Below are 23,693 nucleotides of genomic sequence, written 5' to 3' on the forward strand. Positions count from 1 at the left end.
AAATGCGTACATGACCCAACTCGGATATCAGGAGCTTATTCTACTTGTGTCAAGAACAGAGAACAGTTACTCCTAGAGCGACGTGTAATGGAGTGAGAAAGGAAAGAAACAGGCCGAGGGAAGAAAGAGAAACATCTCCAGAAGGAATCTGCCTTTCTGTCACCTGAATATTTCATCCCATGCACGCCACCAGCCAAGCTCCACATCTCACACACAGTCCCAGGAGCGAGCAGGCTCCAGAAGCAGGGGGATATAAATAGCTAGGAGAAGGAGAAGGGAGGTCTGTTGAGATTCCAACACACAAATTCAAAATGCTTTCACAAATGACAGGGTATTGCTTAAGAGGTCAGCTCAGTTCTACACCTCTATCCCTTTGAGTCACGCGAGCAGGTCTACTCTCATCAACACCGTAGACATCCCATGTTGCTAACAAGGAACATATGCTGGGAGAAAATATAAACAATGTAGTCTAAATGTCTACTTTAATTTTACAACAGAAACAGCCAAAGCATTCAGCTATATATGAATGCATTGTTGGCCGCCAAAACCACTTGACTACCAAAAATCACTAAATTGGTCACTTGTTTTCATGGAATTGGAGGTTTACACATATGATTGGGGTTGGCACAAAGTCTTTCGGGTTTCTGCCTTCACTGTTACAGGGTCTGACAGTTGGTCAAAGCACAGAGGTAGTTACTCGTTAGAATGGACCATATTCTAGGTCATCTTGTTAGAGAAGACAGAATACACATCAACTAGCTTTGATTTGATCAGTGCAACAAAACGTTTGCGGTCAAATGGAAGCAGAGTAGACACTCCATTGGCCAATAGAACAGAGACAGACAAACCAATGTACAGTATGTCAGGATAATGGATTGTCATAACCCATTTTAAATGGACACTTAAAAGAAACTCACTGAGCATTACTCTTCATTCTAGGCAGCAGGTATCCTGGTGGGTAGGAGCGTTGGGCCAGTAACCGAAAGGTTGCTGGATCGAATCCCCTGAGCTGACAAAGTACAAATCTGTAGTTCTGCCCCTGAGCAAGGCAGTTAACCCACTGTTTCCCGAGCGCCGATGACGTGGACGTCGATTAAGGCAGCCCCCCGCACCTCTCTGATTCAGAGGGGTTGGGTTAAATGATGAAGACACATTTCAGTTCAATGCATTCAGTTATACAACTGACTAGGTATCCCCTTTTCCCTTCCCCTATAAAACATTAGAACAGCTTTTGAGGGTGCTACAAAATGTACAAAGCACAGCACTTACACCTCTTGCTGCAACTTTACTCTTTTTTTTTATTTTTTTTATCTCAAAACACATCTATCACTCTCAGGCATATTACACACACACACACACACACACACACTACCGTTAAACACCCTCACTTACGGTGCATGGTTGAGAAGATACAGGCTTGCGCTCAGTACAGCTGGATCTCATCTCCAGTAGGCTTTTGTGTATGTGTGAAAGAGACACCGATTAGAGACACACAGATCTACCCCACCAGGTGTCCACAAAGTCCTGGAGCAGAGTTTCTACCCACCGCGTCACCGCTGCAGAGAGAGTACTACAAACAGAAAAACCCCACAATTATACCTTTGGAGCGATATTCAGTTAAAGCTCCTTCAGCTTCCTTTCCTGACGACTTGTTGTGCTGAGACAATGTTGTGCAGAGGCAGAGTTGTCCTGCTGAAGATGAGACATGCGCTGTGGTGTCGGTAAGACCCTAGTCTAGCGTGTGACTAAGAGAGAGAGAGGAGTTCAAGTAAAGTGCTCTCTCTCGCTCTCCTCCCTACCTCTCCCCTACCTCTCCCCTACCTCTCCCCTACCTCTCCCCTACCTCTCCCCTACCTCTCCCCTACCTCTCCCCTACTCCTTCTCCCCCTCTCTTGGCTTTCACATGATACACGGTGTTTGATCCACACCATCTCTATCGCTCTTTTTCTCTTTCTCCCTTTCCCTCTCTCCAGGCATCGGGGGAGTGTGTGGGCGGAGAGCTGGGATAGAGGGAAAGTTTGCTCATGCTCTCACTTCAAAAAGGCCAACTCTTTCTTTCCCTTGACTTGAGCAGACTAACCTTTTAGGTCCATTCAACACGCACCTCCCTCCCCATCCTTCTCATCCTCCACCAAATGCCATGACATCCCCCGATCGCTGGTCCCATCCCTCGCCCATTGGAGGTGAAGAGGGCCAACATCACACTTCTATACTGACCTTTTGATATAATGGAAGTGTCCTTGTTTCACCTTTTCAGCACATAACTAGCCCATGTGCTTTTTCTGTTCTGTTCCCCTTGGTTTCACATGCTGAAAAATGAGATCCTTGGAAACACAGCGAGATGTCAACTTTGTTGTGGTAAATAAAAGAAAAATTAAATGTTGTTCAGTCAGCCGAAAAAAACTTCTCCATTAGTCCTGAGCGAGTTGTTTTGTTGTCTCGGGAACTGCTCACTTAAACAGCTGCTCCAGTTTCAACAAATCAGAGAATGGATCAGCCTCAGAGCACATGACAGACACCGAAAACACTAGTTCATACAGCAGGAACGGACAATCTGTTTGGATACTGACAGATAAAACAGAAGCAGTGTGAATTCACACCGTGGCATGTTGATCAGCACAGAGGGAAAAGAGCTGTGCTGTCTGCCTCTCCAACACTGAGAAATATCCATAGAAAAGGATCCTGGATCAGATATGAGCTGCTCATTGACCGTATTTATAAAGCGTCTCAGAGTATTAGTGCTGATATAGAATCAGTACCCCCTTGTCCATGTAATCTTATACATTTTGTTATAAAAGGCAAAGCTTGATCCTAGATCAGCACTTCTGCTCTGAGATGCTTTATAAATACGGGCCCTGAAACGATGTCACTCCTGAGCATATAATGTAGGTAAAACAATGAGACATTTACTTGGATGGGCTCAAACAATTGATGACTATTAGACCCCATATTGTTTACCTATTGTACAGCAGCTGTCTATACTGTCAAACTGTCCAATAAGCCATTTTTATGTAAGGAGCCATAGACGTCTTCCAATGGAGAGGTCACGTCAGGACATATGCTCTACTTGTTTAACTTTCAAAAAATAAGAGATAGCATTAGCATTTACACTTCTCCCCAAGGTACCAGGAAGGAATTGCAACAACAACAACAAAAAACAGAGACAAAATCAAAGACAAAGAAAAGCACAGATGAGCACCCGAGGTTGATGCAACAAAAAAAATCTAAAATAACCTGAGAAAAGCATCCAGACAGTGTGAACGCGCGCACATCACTCTCTTCATCCCATCTGGTCCCATCTTCTGCCCAAAATTACAGTACCCCCACACATCTGCCATACTCACACCCTTGCTCCCGTCTGCCTCACAACCCTGCACGAATGTTGAAATGTAAAGAAAAAAATATGGTTTTGACCATTTTTAAGCTGCCTTGTTGGTCAGTGTGTCAGACCAAATGCCACGTCTAGGAATACCAACACGCTTGCTACTCTTCTTCGTCCCAAGAGCTTTCTTTCCAAGCTGCTGCTACCCGTCTCATCCGTCTCCCTACTAGCAATGCCTGCTAACCTCCACAGGCAGCAGCCCTCTCAAGACCACGGGTCTCCGCTGCAACCTCAAACAGCACAGGCTGCTACCCAACCAAAACAGACCGAGGGTCAACAAGCATACAGAACAGCCAAGAACAAATGCACAGGGACATGTTACTTGGACAAATGAACGTATTTGAAACTTAGACCATATGGGCATCTAAATCTACAGATCCAATGCCAAGACTAGACTGAGATCTACAAGGATTACGGGTGCATTGACTGGATCAATGCCCATGTCAATTGAGCTTGTATCAGACCTCCTAAATATGTTCCTGCAGAAATGAGGCAAGTAAAGCTGGGAGCAGAGCCTGGCTTCTTCATTTATAAATAATCATGGGGAGTTTCATCAGCGAGGCATTTAAGGAGGGGAGCGTTGCTCATGCACACATACACTTGTTGAACTGCACAATAAATAAATACATACAGTACATACAGTACATACATACATACATACATACATACATACATAGATAGAGACACAGAGAGAGATCAAAGATATTACACCGGAGATCAAAGATATTACACTTAACTGAATCTTACAGTGCATCATTAGTTTCTCCCAGTGTCACGATTCTAATTAATGTGGCCGATAGTTTGAGATACTGGTTTCAGACTAGATTTCCTCATCAATAGGTTATTTTTCATACAGTATCCTTATGTGCTGCTCTGTGTGGTTCCCATTGGAATCAAACAGCTCATCATGACGAGTACAGTGACAGAGTTTAAGGACCCTGGACATCAAGGCAGCCGAACTGACAATGAGTCAATTATTTCCATTTCGCTCACAGCTCTATGTTCTGTCTCAGACAAGCCAACATTTATGTAAAGGTTAGTTTCACATTTTGATATTTCCAAAGTCTTAGTTGCTCTGACGTAAAAAGCTGAGTAAAGCCAAACAAGAGATGAATTAAAGTATAAACGATGGCATTTCACACCACACACTTGTACAGATGATACACTTGTACATGTATGTGTGAAACAGGACAACTATAAGCCCCCCATATTTGAACAACAACTCAATCCCGTAGCTAGAGGATTGGCATAGAAACATCTCCCCCTCAACCCCTTTGAAAACACAGGGCTGTCAAAACAAAACACAGAACCAAATCTCTAATGACTTTCTCTCAGAAGACAGACAAAACAGAGAGAAAACTCAAAATTGAGACTCAGACAAAGTGGGTTTTGAGACCTCTGAAGTCTCAGAGCCGTCTCAGCCAAAGTAATGAGCATTCCAAACACAGAGAGGGACATGTTGTCAGAGCTTTGAAGTAAGACTGAAATGAGACAACTTTGAGGAAGTGTTTATATGCTGAACCAAAATATGAAACGAAACATGTAAAGTTTTGGTCCCATTTTCATGAGCTGAAAAAAAAAAGATCCCAGAAATGTTCCATACACACAAATTTGTTTACATCCCTGTTAGTGAGCATTTCTCCTTTGCCAATATAATCCATCCACCTAGCAGGTGTGGCATATCAAGAAGCTGATTAAACAGCATGTTCATTACACAGGTGCACCTTGTTCTGGGGACAATAAAAGGCCACAAAAACGTGCAGTTTTGTCACACAACACAATGCCACAGATGTCTCAAGTTTTGAGGGAGCGTGCAATTAGCATGCTGACTGCAGGAATGTCCAACGGTGCTGTTACCAGAGAATTGAATGTTCATTTCTCTACCATAAGCTGCCTCCGTCGTTTTTATAGAATTTGGCATTACATCCAAATGGCCTCACAATCACGCCAGTCCCTCCACATCCGGCTTCTTCACCTGCTCGCAGGAGGTGGAAAGGGGGTGCTGAGGATTATTTCTATCTGTAATAAAGCCCTTTTGTGGGGAAAAACTCATTCTGATTGGCTGGGCCTGGCTCCCCAGTGGGTGGCGAGGGCCCACCCATGGCTGCGCCCCTGCCCAGTCATGTGAAATCCATAGATTAGGATCTAATGAATGTATTTCAATTGACTGATTTCCTTCTATGAACTGTAACTGAGTAAAATCTTTGAAATTGCTGCATCTTGCGTTTATAGTTTTGTTCAGTATAATTGGCTTGTGTTTTATTAGGTCTCAGTGACGAGAAGCATTGAGAGAGTTTAGTAAGGAGTGTAGATAAATTACTCAGGCTAAGTCACAGGTGGATCCCTCTACCCGCCAACCGGTCTGAATGACGTTTGAGGGAAGAGGCTGGTGAAGTGTTGTGTTGTTTTCTGACAGGGATCTTGCTTATGGGGATGATACTTTCGTTTTATTTCTCTCAGAAATGAAAACTGATTAAGGCTCTGTTTTTTTCACTCCTTTAATGATGGTATTTACTGAGTACACAAAACATTAGGAACACCTGCTCTTTCCATGACAGACTGACTGGGTGAATTCGCTTTCCACACCGAGGGCAAAAAGGGGTGCAACTCAATATTAGGTAGGTTGTGCCTAATGTTTTGTACCCTCTGTGTATATGACCATGACAACTACACAGTGAATGTTGTTTAAGATACACTACATATACAAAAGTGACTTTCAACGTGGCACCGTCATAGGATGCCACCTTTCCAACAAGTCAGTTCGTCAAATTTCTGCCCTGCTAGAGCTGCCCAAGTCAACTGTAAGTGCTATTACTGTGAGGTGGAAACGTCTAGGAGCAACACAGCTCAGCAGCGAAGTGGTAGGCCACACAAGCTCACAGAACGGGACGCCAAGTGCTGAAGCGCGTAGCATCTGTCCTCGGTTGCCACGCTCACTACCGAGTTCCAAACTGCCTCTGGGAGCAACGTCAGCACAACAACTGTTCGTCGGGAGCTTCATGAAATGGGTTTCCATGGCCGAGCAGCTGCACACAAGCCTAAGCTCATCATACGCAATGCAAAGTTTCGGCTGGAGTGGCGTAAAGCTCGCCGCCATTGGACTCTGGAGCAGTGGTATGCGATGTCTGGAGTGAAGAATCACGCTTCACCATCTGGCAGTCTGACCGACGATTCTGGGTTTGGCGGATGCCAGGAGAACGCTACCTGCCCGGATGCATAGTCTGGGGCTGTTTTTCACAAAGCGAGGTCCATACAGATATGGTTTGTTGAGATTGGTGTGGAAGAACTTGACTGGTCTGCACAGATCCCGGACCTCAACCGCATCAAAGACCTTGGGGATGAATTAGAATGCTGACTGCACGCCAGGCCTAATCGCCAACATCAGTGCCTGACCTCACTAATGCTCGTGGCTGAATGGAAACAAGTCCCCTTAGTAATGTTCCAACATCTAGTGGAAAGCCTTCCCAGAAGAGTGGAGGCAGTTATAGCAGCAAAGGGGAGGACCAACTCCATAATAATACCCATGAGTTTGGAATGAGATGTCGGACGAGCAGGTATCCACATACTTTTTGTCATGTAGAGTATGACATCACACGTTTGCACTATCCATTCATTCACATCACTATCTTCTGCTACCCTCTACTGGAGAGAGGAATGACCACTGAATGTATTGAAAGTGTATACAGTATAGGTCCAAGTGCAATGTGTGAGGGAAGTGTGGGTTGGTGAATTGGACTGCATTTGGACTGTCAACGCAAGTGCAAAAAGCCAATGTATGCCTCAATGTATTCAGTTACATTTTTTTTTATCTTATACCCTGTGGGTTGAAAGTCAATAAATGGGAAGCTCAACCAAAAACACTTCTGGTCCCTTTATAGCACTTGCCTGGATATTTGTCAGTACCCCAGACAGACTATTTTGACTTCTGTATTTTTTATATCAAAATGCTACATTTCAGAAATTACCTAAAATGCATTTAAAATTATGTGTATTTATCGTTACATTAACAACAAATAGTGTCTCGGCATTGAATTTCAAAATAAGTGTTTTTTAATGTAAAAAGTATTTTAAAAACAAAGATCTACTTAGTGCTTACATACACTTAGGTTGGAGTCATTAAAACTTGTATTTCAACCACTCCACAAATGTCTTGTTAACAAACTATAGTTTTTGCAAGTCGGTTAGGACATCTACTTTGTGCATGACAAGTAATTTTTACAACAATTGTTTACAGACAGATTATTTCACTTATAATTCACTGTATCACAATTCCAGTGGGTCAGAAGTTTACATACACTAAGTTGACTGTCCCTTTAAACAGCTTGGAAAATTCCAGAAAATGTCATGGCTTTAGAAGCTTCTGATAGGCTAATTTACATGATTTGAGTCAATTGGAGGTGTACCTGTGGATGTATTTCAAGGCCTACCTTCAAACTCCGTGGCTCTTTGCTTGACATCATGGGAAAATCAAAAGAAATCAGCCAAGACCTCAGAAAGAAAATTGTAGACATCTATAAGTCTGGTTCATCCTTGGGAGCAATTTCCAAACGCCTGAAGGTACCACGTTCATCTGTACAAACAACAGTAGGCAAGTATAAACACCATGGGACCACACAGCCGTCATACTGCTCAGGAAGGAGACGCATTCGGTCTCCTAGAGATGAACGTACTTTGGTGCGAAAAGTGCGAATCAATCCCAGAACAACAGCAAAGGATCTTGTGAAGATGCTGGAGGAAACAGGTACAAAAGTATCTATATCCACAGTAAAACGAGTCCTATATCGACATAGCCTGAAAAGGCCACTCAGCAAGGAAGAAGCCACTGCTCCAAAACCGCCATAAAAAAGCCAGACTACGGTTTGCAACTGCACATGGGGACAAAGATCGTACTTTTTGGAGAAATGTCCTCTGGTCTGATGAAACAAAAATAGAACTGTTTGGCAAGGGGGAGGCTTGCAAGCCGAAGAACCCCATCCCAACCGTGAAGGAGGTTGTGCCTTACTAGATGCTGTTCTTCCACTAATCTCATTGCAACTCCCCTCCAAGTCTCCGACCACTACCTTGTATCCTTTTCCCTCTCGCTCTCATCCAACACTTCTCACTCTGCCCCTACTCGGATGGTATTGGTCCGTCCCAACCTTCGCTCTCTCTCTCTCCCGCTACTCTCTCCTCGTCCATCCTATCATCTCTTCCCTCTGCTCAAACCTTCTCCAACCCATCTCCTGATTCTGCCTCCTCAACCCTCCTCTCCTCCCTTTCTGCATCCTTTGATTTTCTCTGTCCCCTATCCTCCAGGCCGGCTCGGTCCTCCACTCCTGCGCCGTGGCTCGACGACTCACTGCGAGCTCACAGAACAGGGCTCCGGGCAGCCGAGCGGAAATGGAGGAAAACTCGCCTCCCTGCGGACCTGGCATCCTTTCACGCCCTCCTCTCTACATTTTCCTCTTCTGTCTCTGCTGCTAAAGCCACTTTCTACCACTCTAAATTCCAAGCATCTGCCTCTAACCCTAGGAAGCTCTTTGCTACCTTCTCCTCCCTCCTGAATCCTCCTCCCCCTCCCCTCTCTCTGCGGATGACTTCGTCAACCATTTTGAAAAGAAGGCTGATGACATCCGATCCTCGTTTGCTAAGCCAAACGACACCGCTGGTCCTGCTCACACTGCCCTACCCTGTGCTTTGACCTCTTTCTCCCCTCTCTCTCCAGATGAAATCTCGCATCTCGTGACGGCCGGCCGCCCAACCACCTGCCCACTCGACCCTATCCCCTCCTCTCTTCTCCAGATCATTTCCGGAGACCTTCTCCCCTACCTCACCTCGCTCATCAACTCATCCTTGACCGCTGGCTACGTCCCTTCCGTCTTCAAGAGAGCGAGAGTTGCACCCCTTCTGAAAAAACCTACACTCGATCCCTCCAATATCAACAACTACAGACCAGTATCCCTTCTTTCTTTTCTCTCCAAAACTCTTGAACGTGCCGTCCTTGGCCAACTCTCCTGCTATCTCTCTCAGAATGACCTTCTTGATCCTAATCAGTCAGGTTTCAAGACTGGGCATTCAACTGAGACTGCTCTTCTCTGTGTCACGGAGGCTCTCCGCACTGCTAAAGCTAGCTCTCTCTCCTCTGCTCTCATCCTTCTAGACCTATCTGCTGCCTTTGATACTGTGAACCATCAGATCCTCCTCTCCACCCTCTCCGAGCTGGGCATCTCCGGCGCGGCCCACGCTTGGATTGCGTCCTACCTGACAGGTCGCTCCTACCAGGTGGCATGGCGATAATCTGTCTCCGCACCACGTGCTCTCACCACTGGTGTCCCCCAGGGCTCTGTTCTAGGCCCTCTCCTATTCTCACTATACAACAAGTCACTTGGCTCGGTCATATCCTCACATGGTCTCTCCTATCATTGCTACGCAGACGACACACAATTAATCTTCTCCTTTCCCCCTTCTGATAACCAGGTGGCGAATCGCATCTCTGCATGTCTGGCAGACATATCAGTGTGGATGACGGCTCACCACCTCAAGCTGAACCTCGGCAAGACGGAGCTGCTCTTCCTCCCGGGGAAGGACTGCCCGTTCCATGATCTCACCATCACGGTTGACAACTCCCTTGTGTCCTCCTCCCAGAGTGCTAAGAACCTTGGCGTGACCCTGGACAACACCCTGTCATTCTCCACTAACATCAAGGCGGTTACCCGATCCTGTAGGTTCATGCTCTACAACATTCGCAGAGTACGACCCTGCCTCACACAGGAAGCGGCGCAGGTCCTAGTCCAGGCACTTGTCATCTCCCGTCTGGATTACTGCAACTCGCTGTTGGCTGGGCTCCCTGCCTGTGCCATTAAACCCCTACAACTCATCCAGAACGCCGCAGCCCGTCTGGTGTTCAACCTTCCCAAGTTCTCTCACTTCACCCCGCTCCTCCGCTCTCTCCACTGGCTTCCAGTTGAAGCTCGCATCCGCTACAAGTCCATGGTGCTTGCCTACGGAGCTGTGAGGGGAACGGCACCTCCGTACCTTCAGGCTCTGATCAGGCCCTACACCCAAACAAGGGCACTGCGTTCATCCACCTCTGGCCTGCTCGCCTCCCTACCTCTGAGGAAGCACAGTTCCCGCTCAGCCTAGTCAAAACTGTTCGCTGCTCTGGCACCCCAATGGTGGAACAAGCTCCCTCACGACGCCAGGACAGCGGAGTCAATCACCACCTTCCGGAGACACCTGAAACCCCACCTCTTTAAGGAATACCTGGGATAGGATAAAGTAATCCTTCTAACCCCCCCCCCCCCCAAAAGATTTAGATGCACTATTGTAAAGTGGCTGTTCCACTGGATATCATAAGGTGAATGCACCAATTTGTAAGTCGCTCTGGATAAGAGCGTCTGCTAAATGACTTAAATGTAAATGTAAGGACGGGGCTGGCAGCATCATGTTGTGGGGGTGCTTTCCTGCTTCACAAAATAGATGGCATCATGAGGCAGGAAAATTATGTGGATATGTTGAAGCAACCTCTCAAGACATCAGTCAGCAAGTTAAAGCTTGGTCGCAAATGGGTCTTCCAAATGGACAATGACCCCAAGCATACTTCCAAAGTTGTGGCAAAATGGCTTAAGGACAACAAAGTCAAGGTATTGGCGTGGCCATCACAAAGCCCTGACCTCAATTCTATAGAAAATTTGTGGGCAGAACTGAAAAAGCGTGTGCAAGCAAGGAGGCCTACAACCCTGACTCAGTTATACCAGCTCTGTCAGGAGGAATGGGCCAAAATTCACCCAACTTATTGTGGGAAGCTTGTGGAAGGCTACCCAAAACATTTCACCCTGGTTAAACAATTTAAAGGCAACGCTACCAAAATTCTAATTGAGTGTATGTAAACTTCTGACCCACTGGGAATTTGATGAAGGAAATAAAAACTGAAATAAATCATTATCTCTACTATTATTCTGACATTTCACATTCTTAAAATAAAGTAGTGATCCTAACTGACCTTTTTACTTGGATTAAATGTCAGGAATTGTGAAAAACTGAGTTTAAATGTATTTGGCTAAGGTGTATGTAAACTTCCAACTTCAACTGTACATCTAAAAACTGTCTGGGGTACTAACAAATGGCCAGACAAGTGTTAAGACGGGCCCAGAATTGTTTGTGGGTGAACTTCCCCTTTAAACAAAGTAAACATCACTAAAATATTGTATTCTGAATACTCTGTGATCCTTTGTTTTGATTACAAAGCCCTGTCCAGATCATTTTGGACAGCAAACATGTGTTGTTCAGCCATTATCCAAGTTTCAAAGTTACAGAAAATACAGATCAGTTTCTTTGCCTCTCTGATATGAGGAATTGAATGAAATAGCTGTCATTATTCCTCTACTAGGAACCTACTCTGCATAAAGAATAGTGATGTGGGGACTGTTGTATTATACCTGCCAAAATATTGCGTGGGGTATTGGAAATGCATAAAACCACCTGATTTCTGCTAACACAAGCACTTTCAATCCCATTTTTCCTCGGCACACTCTAGCCCCGTGCCAGACGATGAAGTGCTTTCTCCTGATGTTAAACGCCATGTTAAACGTCATGTTAAACGTCATGTTAAACGTCATGTTAAACGCCATGTTAAACGTCATGGTTTTACTGCTTCTGTTTTTCCTGAAAGAATCAGATCATCAAGTCTAATGACACTGATGCTGCTTTTAAAAAAACGGAGAATAAGCATAGAGTCAAGAGTGTGTGGAAACTCCAAGAGCTATACACTTCACCTTGGCTTGTGTATGGGGTTACAAAGGCAATGTCACAGACCTAAAGAGTAATACTGCATGAATCTCCTTGCATTTAAGAGCCATCAAATCACATATTCCGTGACACAGACACTTATATGTCCTACAGTAGGCCATAGCATAGCCTATAGCCCATATTGAGAATGGCTGCCAAAGAGTAAAAAGAACCTCAGCAAAGAAGTATGATGCTGTGGCTACAATATATTTCAATGCCACCAGGGGGCAGGCTTGACACCAGCTCCTCTAAACTCTACCAAGTTCATCCCCGCAGGTCTGACAAGCACATGTACCCCCTGTCAATCACTCTATCCACCACATCCATTAGCCACCTCTGTCATCTCAATTACTGAAAATCACTATAGTTCAATGGCCCCCCAAAAAAGTTTTAAAAACCCATCTACTTGAGATGAATCCTTTCCTCATATCTCTAACTCCTTCTTGACTTCTCTCCTTACTAAGGCAGAAGCAGAAGATGGCAGACGCTCTGTCTTCCCTGATTGGAGCGAGAATAATGAAGAGAGAATATATGAGGGTGTCTGCTATCATTGGAAGATAAAAAGCATGTGTCAAGCTGGACTAAAGAGCCTTGACATTTAGCTCCATCTCCTCTCTGCCCTCTTCCTCGACAGGCCACTCCGGTTCTAGAACCGTTCATGAAATGCTGGCTTCACACATCAGAACAAAGAGCAGAAGTAGCTAGCTGCTAGTCTAGACACACAGTCTGGGTGAATTATCAGAAAGTTGCAAGTTGGGATTGTTTTTGGTGGACTCTATTGCCATGACCTATAGACAGACTAGAGATGCAGTCTAGTCCAGATACACAGCACAGAAAATCTTGACCAATGAAATCACATGAAATAATGACTGTATATATGGCACTCAACAAAGCAGACTTCCAAAAACAACTTTTCAGCATGTAATACAAAAACACTCCAACCAGACTCTCTACCTCTTCTCTAACTCTGCCACATTAGCAAAGTTCTGGGACTACTTTGTCATTTTTTTTTCAATAGTCCACAGAAAAATTTGCAGATGACCCCCCCCCCCAAAAAAAACACTTGTATTGAGTAACTGCCATCGAACAAACACCAATTCCAAGCACTCACTTGAAATCCTCTATACATCACAGGGATTTGATCATAGGGAAGCCCCAAGCCAAATGGGAGAGAGTCCAGATGAGGCTGGCACCAGCACCACCACACATAACCATTGATTTAGCCTGTCGACACACCAAGTCAACTGACCATATCAAACTTCCCCATTGATTTATCTAACACCCTCTGCAAAATGAGACCGTGTGGAAATGATAGACGCAGTTCAATTGTAGGCCTAGTACATAATTAAAATTAAAGAAACTTTCAAAATATAGCTGCCTTAAACATGGATCATTTGACTTAGTCTTATTATCAATGTTTTACTTATTACGATGAAAATGTACAGGGAATCCATAGAGTAGTAAATGTCACCGCAGAGACACATTAAGCGATTACAGTCCTCGGTCTATTACTAATTATTACTTTGCCGTACAAAGCCTGTCACATTACATTTCAATCCTTCTAAATTACAAGTTGGGTTTATAATACCTGTTGTATATCTCATGATGGCATTCGTCTGGATTGCAATTATTCTCAGCACGCGTCAAGATCAAAAAGCCACTAACCCCCGCGCACCCCCCCATTCAACCTCATTGTGTATTCTGATTGAGATTTGTGTACGGACGTGGGTGTTGAATTAATCCATCCTCGTTAGCCGCCTGATCCCGCGAGTTGACATTAAAACGCTGCATGGATATAACAGCGCAGCGATAATCAGTCTTGTAATTACGAGGCTAGAATTCATCTGTAAATGACAAGAATTTATGACAAAGCAATGTTGTAATTGTAACATTTGACAGGGTTGTTATACCTTAGCATGACAGCCGATGCGTTAGAGGGGGACAATCGCCTCATTAATCGTGGTCTCATTGGGAATGTAAAATATCGCTCAACTGGGATGATGGAATAACAATGTCAGAATCAAAGTTCAACGGGATTCAAATGACAGAGCGATTTCTGTGACATTGTAACTCCACTGTTCTATTAGATATTCATGGAAAGTCCCCCCCCCCACACACACACTAACCGGCACTAGCATCACTATTAAAATTTCACAAGTGCATTGAGTTCCTACGCCCCTCTGAGCAACACAGTCACTGCAATGGAATTTCACAACAGAGGGGAAAAAACTCAGTCGCATCATCACGAGTCTTGGTTTTACGGCCATTTCATCTCTTCATTGATAGTACAATGCCTAGTGAAATGCTTTTAAGCAGTAAATGTGCTTCCACAGCTTTGTAAACCAAGCCAAATGATATGCTCTTACTTTTGTATATTACACGTAAATGTTCAGTACGTTTTTTTTCTTCCATTTGGATCACACAGGCTGCCTATTTGTCGTTTTGGAAATCCTCTAAGAACCGATACGCACATCCATCCTATCACAAAATACAAAAGGTGCATACTCAACATGCTGAGTAAATTGCAGATACACTGTATCTTTTAGCCACAAGCAGTGCTGATCACATAGATAAAGTATTTGTTATTCAACTACTGCTGTATATCCCGAGTGGCACACTGCAGCTCAGTGCTAGAGGTGTCACTACAGACCCTGGTTCGATCCCGGGCTGTATCACAACCGGCCGTGATCGGGAGTCCCATAGGGCGGCGCACAATTGGCCCAGCGTCGTCCGGGTGAGGGGAGGGTTTGTAAAATAAGAATTTGTTCTTAACTGACTTGCCTAGTTAAATAAAGGTTAAATAAAATAAAAATATACTATTCTATTCTATGTATTCTACAGATATACTAAATATTCTATCCATAATGTCTATATATACACCATCACATATATATACATACACAGTGGCAAGAAAAAGTATGTGAACCCTTTGGAATGATCTGGATTTCTGCATAAATTGGTCATAACATGTGATCTGATCGTCATCTCAGTCACAACAATCCACACACAGTGTGCTTAAACTAATAACACAAGAGTGTGCAAAGCTGTCATCAAGGCAGCATCTCAAATATAAAATATAACACTTTTTTGGTAACTACATGATTCCATATGTGTTATTTCATAGCGTTGATGTCTTCACTATTATTCTACAATGTAGAAAATTGTAAAAATAAAGAAAAACCCTGGAATGAGTAGGTGTGCAGAAAAACTTTGACTGGTACTGTATATATTACCTCAATTACCTCGACTAACCTGTACCCCCTGTACATAGCCTCTTTATTGTTATTTTCTTGTTACGCTTTAATTGTTTTACTTTAGTTTATTTAATCAATATTTCTTTAACTCTTATTTTCTTAAAACTGCATTGCTGGTTAAGGGCTTGTAAGTAAGCATTTCACTGACGTGTTCGGCACATGTCAAGAATAACATTGTATTTTATTTGACTGTATTTCCTCTCCTTGCTCTGACACAGGACATGACTTCGATCCGCTGAATTTTCTCTCAAACGTGAAAAACAAATGTTGTGTATGACAATATACAGCAAGTGTTATGCTCGCAGTGCATTCTTTAAAATGTGCATGCACTTGTTCTGTGCATGATCAAGGTATGCATGTTTATGAATGCTTCAAAATGTCTTAATTGATAGGCCCTTATTGATTGATGGCCTGGGTAATACCTCTGCTACCCTTAGAGCGGGAGCAGATGGAGAGCTCTTTGGAAGCAGTCATGTCGTCTCCTCTGTCAAGTTACAATAAACCATCACTTTCGAGATGCTTCTAAAGAACCTGGTCCCTTTAACCGGGAATGCAACACACGCGCGTACAGACACCCCAGAGGCCCAATGTGTGAGAGTATACTGCATATGGTGAGTAATTAAGGTAAGAGGTGTGTGTGTGTGTGTGTGTGTGTGTGTGTGCGTGTGTGAGAGAGAGAGAGAGTGTGAGTGAGTGAGTAAATCTCCCCTTACCTCAGCACCATGGGGGCTTTTTTTCCTGAGGGCTGGGGAGGGCTCTGCAGAGCGTAGAGGGGTCGGGCCACCGTTCTTCAGTTGCTCCCCCGAGGGCGAATTTGGTACAGTCCACACAGGAACACCATCTACAAAGGGAGCATTAGAGAGGGTCAGAACCAACTGATTTCAGACCACGTTCAGGGGGGTACACTGACAGCTGGGATCTATGAGCCTTTGGCCAGATCTCAAGCTTCATTGATCCGTATTGATTGACTTACACGGAGTGTAAAAAACATTAGGGACATCCGGTATTGATTGACTTACACTTAGTGTACAAAACATTAGGATTTACCTGGTCAGTCTATGATCCCTTATTGATGTCACTTGTTAAATCCACTTCAAATCAGTGTAGATGAAGAGGAGGAGACAGGTTAAAGAAGGGTTTTTAAGCCTTGAGACGATTGAGACATGGATTGTGTATGTGTGCCATTCAGAGGGCGAATGGGTAAGACAACAGATTTAAGTGCCTTTGAACGGGGTATGGTAGGAGGTGCCAGGCGCACCGGTTTGAGTGTGTCAAGAACTTCAATGCTGCTGGGTTTCACACTCAACAGTTTACCGTGTGTATCAAGAACGGTCAACCACCCAAAAGACATCCAGCCAACTTGACACAACTGTGGGAAGCATTGGAGTCAACACGGCCAGCATCCCTGTGGAACGCTTTCAACACCTTGCAGAGTCCATGCCCTGACGAATTGAGGCTGTTTTGAGGGCAAAAGGGGTTGCAACTCAATTTTAGAAAGGTGGTCCTAATGTGTTGTAAACTCAGTGTATATTGATTTACTTATACAGTACATAATGCTGTGTATAGACAGTATATGAATAGAAAAGGTGTGTATAGCAGTGAACTATCCACATCATCCTCTATTTTCTTTGGAAATCAGATAAGCTTTTTATTACATTTTCAAACAAAAAAACAACAGAGATAGATATCGAATAGGGATATGAGGGTGATCTAGCTGAACCCATCTGCCACACAAAGACAGGACAACAGGAAATGGAATCTGAGTGTTTGTGTGAGTATACGGATGATGGACTTGCGGCTCTGACTGGCAGAATCTATGACTCAAAAACTGGTAAGTGTCCGGAGCTCGAAATGAGAAACAAATCTGAAAGAGCCTGCAGGACTTGCGAGGAACCATTGTCCTCAGGGTCACCAGTCTAACTCCTTTGTTGCTACTATTTTGTGAGAACGTTTTCTTTTGTAACACGATTCATCTGAAGGCCATGTCTTTCCTTTGACAAGGTGTTTTGTGTATTTCCATAACAAGTCTGATTGAAATCTAAGACAATTTACAGGACTGCTGCAATGAGGCAATAGAATATGGGAAGGAATGAGAGAATAGAATAACAATCCCATTCTTCCACTCGGGGACGAGAGAGAGCAGTTTCCAAAATGATAGGAAGAATCAAAATGGAACAATGCATTCTGTCTGAGAATGACAGGTCATTTGTACACGTGTTTGATAAGAACTAGACCTACATACTGTGTGAATACATTTAGGATATGAACAAGTTATGGAAACTGTCATCTGTGATCAAGGTGTCTTTGTGTTGTGTTTGTGCCTATGATGAAGTGATTTCTTTTTCTTGCTTGTTAATACAAGTCACGACTTCCCAGATATCAAGGGCTAGAAATGGAGAGGGAGGTAATTGTAACCTGTGTATTGAATTTGTTCCACTTCCCCCTGCATGTCATTCAGTGCCCACCTGTATGTGTATGGCCAAATCTTTGTAACATGATCTACCAGCGGCATGGGACCATTTCAGTTGTTTAACCATTTTGATGAGCGCACATAACCGACCAAACGAAAGACCATACAAATAGTGTCTTTTGAGATGCTAAGCTCTGCAGTGCCCACCTTGACACGTGATTGGTCAAGTCACATGACTCCGGTCTATAATTAGTGTACACCCACGCAAGTTCAGCTACCTGTCTAGTAGGATGAGCTCAAACGCAGGCTGCGGCCTACCTAATGCAAGTTCATGCAACCAAGACCCTGTAAGTAGAGTGCTGCTGAGGACCGTTTCCAAATTCCATTCCTCCCCCAGTTGAAATTGGGTTAACTCTAATGCACCTCTGTCTCTCTACTCTCTCGTATCCATTATTGATGGTTCAGTTGAGCCGAGTCGACTGGCGAGGTGCCCAGGGTGTCACAATGCTTTGACACTGCCCTCCATGCAGGCTTCTGTTGATCTGACAGGCAGAGCCCTCAGTACTCTGGGCAGCAAACCCCTACTGTAGCTAATGGTATCCTCCATTTAAAAATGCATGCACATAAGAGAGTACTGTATAACAAGTGGCAGCACTGCGGAGGTCCAGCATTTTGCATTGCTGAGGTCCCTGCTTTGTTGCATTGTCTCTACCTATTTAGTCTGAAGTTAAAATAAATGTATATTTGTTAAAGGAACAAAAATAAGAAGTGAAGGAACTAATGAAATATCCTACGTAAGAACATAAAACATTTGTTATACATGATGCAATTCGGGTTGTTATTCTATGAGCAGTTATTCAAATGTTATTCAGGTAGATCATGAGAGAGAGAGATTGTAGGGGGGGGAAATTATCACTGTAGTTGTCCATTCTTTTGGGGAAAGAAAATACATTTTCTCGTGCCAGGAATGAATCAATTTGTCCTCCCTGATCAAATCTAGATGATATCCAGTGGCTGTCACTGAACAGCTGTGAGCTTAGTGATGGTCCCACAATGAAGATGATGCACCACCAAAAGCAGAAGAAGCACCTAAAAGAGAGTGTGTGTCAATGAAAACAGACATGCGTGTGAACAGGGTTATGCTGCAGGCCAGGTGTGTTGTACGGAAAAACATTCATGCACTACAGTATGCTTTATCTTCCATTTCAGGGCTGGGACCTCAATGCTCCTCATTTGTGCCGCTTTACTGGCTCTCATGAGGATCGCCACAGGAAAGGAAGACCCAGAGTTACCTCTGCTGCAGAGGATAAGTTCATTAGAGTTACCAGCCTCAGATTGCAGCCCAAATAAATGCTTCACAGAGCTCAAGTAACAGACACATTCTCCCTCCTCCCATACAAGAAAGAAGTCAAACACACTCAGCCCTCATTCATTTGTGTGAAATGCCACTTGATTTGCCCCTTAGTACCATTTGAATGGAGACATGGCACATTTGCTAGTTATTTCACGATGGGGATAAAATAAAACTCTTGGCAAGGCAATTCATTCCTTTATGGATTTTGATCTCCAAAAAGGAAACGCTCCAAGTTAAGCATTTCAAATGGGCCGTCAGCAAGCCGTTTAGAAGTGGGAGCACGAGAACCAAGAAAGCAACGAGCAGCCAGATCCTCCATGACATCACTCAGTAGGCCACCCAATAGAAAGTACAGGGTTTCCGGAAGTTTCACAAAGACCTTTAAAAAGCTCCAGGCATACAGTACTCACAGCGCCAAATAGATTTCTAAAGGGGGTGACCCGGAGGGACCGTGCCAGTCAGCCAATTCGTGGTCCGAACTCGTGCTTGACGCTTTTCGGGCGCCATGCAACAATGTGACCCTGCCCATGCAGTGGCTGTTGCAAGGGTTGGCTCAGGACAGTGTGGAATGGATGTGTGCCACAGTCCTAATCTGGAATACATCCATGCCAGTGCCACCTTCACCCTAGTTACCCTTAAACCCAACACCCCAACACTCAATACAACTCTTCGTGCGTGAGGGGGCGCATGCCGGAGCCGGGGAACAGCAGGTCCCCCCCAAGACAACGCATTGTGAGCAAGGCAGTGGAAAGAAACTGGTTTGTACTTGCGGCCTGGCGGTCCCACTCCACACCACCCCCTGTCTGACGTACAGGGCAGGGTGACTGTTGGGACATAAATAAGACCACCAGAAGAGAAGACGTAAGGAGACTGAGAGAAACAACTCCCATCCCAACCCTCATCCTCATTCCCAGCCAAACCATTACATCTACTTGCACCAGACAGAGGTTGGTTGTTCATAAGTACTGCTCTAGGGTCAGCTAAACCCCAACCTTATGTCAAATATAACCATGTATTTAAAACCTAAACTGATCCTGAACAAGGAGTAAAATGTGAAAAGCTGGAAGGTTTTCTTGAATGGGCGAATCCTAACTTCCAAATGTTCGGTTAGTCTTCCATTGACATCAATGCAAAATTTGACTTAAGTGGAAGGCCAGTTTTATTGCTTCTTTAATCAGAACAACCGTTTTCAGCTGTGCTAACATAATTGCAAAGGGGTTTTCTAATGATCAATTAGCCTTTTAAATGATAATACAAGTTTATCTAACACAACGTGCCATTGGAACACAGGAGTGATGGTTGCTGATAATGGGCCTCTGTAGATATTAATTATTATTATTTTTTTTTTTTTAAATCTGCCGTTTCCAGCTACAATAGTCATTTACAACATTAAATGAACATTATGGCAAGCAATTATTATTATAGCAAACAATTATTGTGACTCATCCTATATTGTCCATAACATCTTTTACTCCCTCGCAACAGTTGTGGGACACACACACACACACACACACACACACACACACACAACCCCTTTCCCCCAAAACAACCATAGACTCAACAGTTGCACCGTCCCAGAGCCCAACTCAAGAAAGGTCTTGATTTACAACTGCATATACAGTTGCAGCTGTATGAGAAGGCCTGCAAAACTGAGCAAAAAATGGGCAGAAGTGGGGAGATTTGCTTAACCATTGTCACGTCCTAGATGATGGTCCCCCGTACTGACCATATTCTCAAGCATCTCCGTGCAGTCAGACCTTTGATTTTGTGCCACCATGGCCACAATAATATACCCCCTCTCTGAATGTCTGAGTGTGACCCCCACCCCATGGGTTATTGCAGCTAGTGATGCCAGCACTGCCACTGCCTGGGTGGGGGCACCCCACCGGAATCCCCACCGGCTGGTACAAGGTCGTCAAGGTTCTCATTAGCAGCTTTGAGAATTTCCTTGTACAGTGGGGGAAAAAAGTATTTGATCCCCTGCTGATTTTGTACGTTTGCCCACTTACAAAGAAATGATCAGTCTATAATTTTAATAGTAGGTTTATTTGAACAGTGAGAGACAGAATAACAACAAAAAATCCTGAAAAACGCATGTAAAAAATGTTATAAAATGATTTGCATTTTAATGAGGGAAATAAGTATTTGACCCCTCTGCAAAACATGACTTAGTACTTGGTGGCAAAACCCTTGTTGGCAATCAGAGGTCAGACGTTTCTTGTAGTTGGCCACCAGGTTTGCACACATCTCAGGGGGGATTTTGTCCTACTCCTCTTTGCAGATCTTCTCCAAGCCATTAAGGTTTCGAGGCTGACGTTTGGCAACTCGAACCTTCAGCTCCTTCCACAGATGTTCTATGGGATTAAGGTCTGGAGACTGGCTAGGCCACTCCAGGACCTTAATGTGCTTCTTCTTGAGCCACTCCTTTGTTGCCTTGGCCGTGTGTTTTGGGTCATTGTCATGCTGGAATAACCATCCACGACCCATTTTCAATGCCCTGGCTGAGGGAAGGATGTTCTCACCCAAGATTTGACGGTACATGGCCTTGTCCACCGCCCCTTTGATGCGGTGAAGTTGTCCTGTCCCCTTAGCAGAAAAACACCCCCAAAGCATAATGTTTCCACCTCCATGTTTGACGGTGGAGATGGTGTTCTTGGGGTCATAGGCAGCATTCCTCCTCCTCCAAACACAGCGAGTTGAGTTGATGTCAAAGAGCTCCATTTTGGGCTCATCTGACCACAACACTTTCACCAGTTGTCCTCTGAGTCATTCAGATGTTCAGTGGCAGACTTCAGACGGGCCTGTATATGTATTCTTGAGCAGGGGGACCTTGCGGGCGCTGCAGGATTTCAGTCCTTCACGGCGTAGTGTATTACCAATTGTTTTCTTGGTGACTATGGTCCCAGCTGCCTTGAGATCATTGACAAGATCCTCCCGTGTAGTTCTGGGCTGATTCCTCACCGTTCTCATGATCATTGCAACTCCACGAGGTGAGATCTTGCATGGAGCCCCAGGCCGAGGGATATTGACAGTTCTTTTGTGTTTCTTCCATTTGCGAATAATCACACCAAATGTTGTCACCTTCTCACCAAACTGCTTGGCGATGGTCTTGTAGCCCATTCCAGCCTTGTGTAGGTCTACAATCTTGTCCCTGACATCCTTGGAGAGCTCTTTGGTCTTGGCCATGGTGGAGAGTTTGGAATCTGATTGATTGATTGCTTCTGTGGACAGGTGTCTTTTATACAGGTAACAAGCTGCGGTTAGGAGCACTCCCTTTAAGAGTGTGCTCCTAATCTCAGCTCGTTACCTGTATAAAAGACACCTGGGAGCCAGAAATCTTTCTGATTGAGAGGGGGTCAAATACTTATTTCCCTCATTAAAATGCAAATCAATTTATAACATTTTTGACATGCGTTTTTCTGGATATTTTTGTTGTTATTCTGTCTCTCATTGTTCAAAAAATCCTACCATTAAAATTATAGACCGATCCTTTCTTTGTCAGTGGGCAAACGTACAAAATCAGCAGGGGATCAAATACTTTTTTCCCCCACTGTACATTATGCTCTCCCATCAGGGGGCTTTGGCTTTGCAGGACCAACCCTGCCAAGCAGGCTCAGAATCTTGAGGGGGCGGTGCTGCTCTAGAAGGTCTCTGACCGCATTTTGGCTGCATACAGGCTGCTTACAGCAGGCCCATAAAACAGATAGGAACTTCTCCTTAGTATCTGGGTCGTTCAGGTGGGTGTCTAGGGTATAGGGTTGTGGACCGTTCCATCAATATAGGACCATGAATAAATACATTCGATGTATAATTTATTTTAAAAAATGTAGTTCCCCATGATAGGACAATAAATAAATAAATAAATAAGATGTATCATTTATTTTAATATGCTGTTTCACCGTGATAGGGCAATAAATAAATAAATAAATAAATAAATAAATAAATAAATAAGAGATGTATAATGCATTATAAAAAGTCAACTAAAATGTAAAATCCAAATAACTTCACAGATCTTCATTGTAAAGGGTTTATACACTGTTTTCCATGCTTGTTCAATGAACCATAAACAATGAATGAACATGCACCTGTGGAACGGTCGTTAAGACACTAACAGCTTACAGACGGTAGGCAATTAAGGTCACAGTTATGAAAACTTAGGACACTAAAGAGGACTTTAAGGACTCTGAAAAACACCAAAAGAAAGATGCCCAGGGTCCCTGCTCATCTGCGTGAACGTGCCTTAGGCATGCTGCAAGGAGGCATGAGGACTGCAGATGTGGCTAGGGCAAGAAACTGCAATGTCCGTACTGTGAGACGGCTAAGACAGCGCTACAGGGAGACAGGATGGAGAGCTGATCGTCCTTGCAGTGGCAGACCACGTGTAACAGCACCTGCACAGGATCGGTACATCCAAACATCACTCCTGCAGAACAGGTACAGGATGGCAACAACAACTGCCCGAGTTACACCAGGAACACACAATCCCTCCATCAGTGCTCAGACTGTCCTCAATAGGCTGAGAGAGAC

General features: G+C 44.2%; 1 protein-coding gene across 4 annotated transcripts in view; it reads right to left on the reverse strand.

Moving 5' to 3' along the window:
• LOC115173309 (oxysterol-binding protein-related protein 10) overlaps positions 1 to 23,693 on the reverse strand; it is a 124,251-nt gene that overhangs the window by 17,471 nt on the left and 83,087 nt on the right. For all 4 annotated transcript variants that reach the window (XM_029731293.1, XM_029731294.1, XM_029731296.1 and 1 more), the window contains one exon: positions 16,116 to 16,243. In XM_029731293.1, the coding sequence (XP_029587153.1) occupies positions 16,116 to 16,243 (128 nt within the window). The remainder of the gene's footprint in view (positions 1 to 16,115; positions 16,244 to 23,693) is intronic.

Source organism: Salmo trutta, chromosome 34 (assembly GCF_901001165.1).
Source record: "Salmo trutta chromosome 34, fSalTru1.1, whole genome shotgun sequence".
In the NCBI taxonomy this organism is placed as follows: Eukaryota; Metazoa; Chordata; class Actinopteri; order Salmoniformes; family Salmonidae; genus Salmo; species Salmo trutta.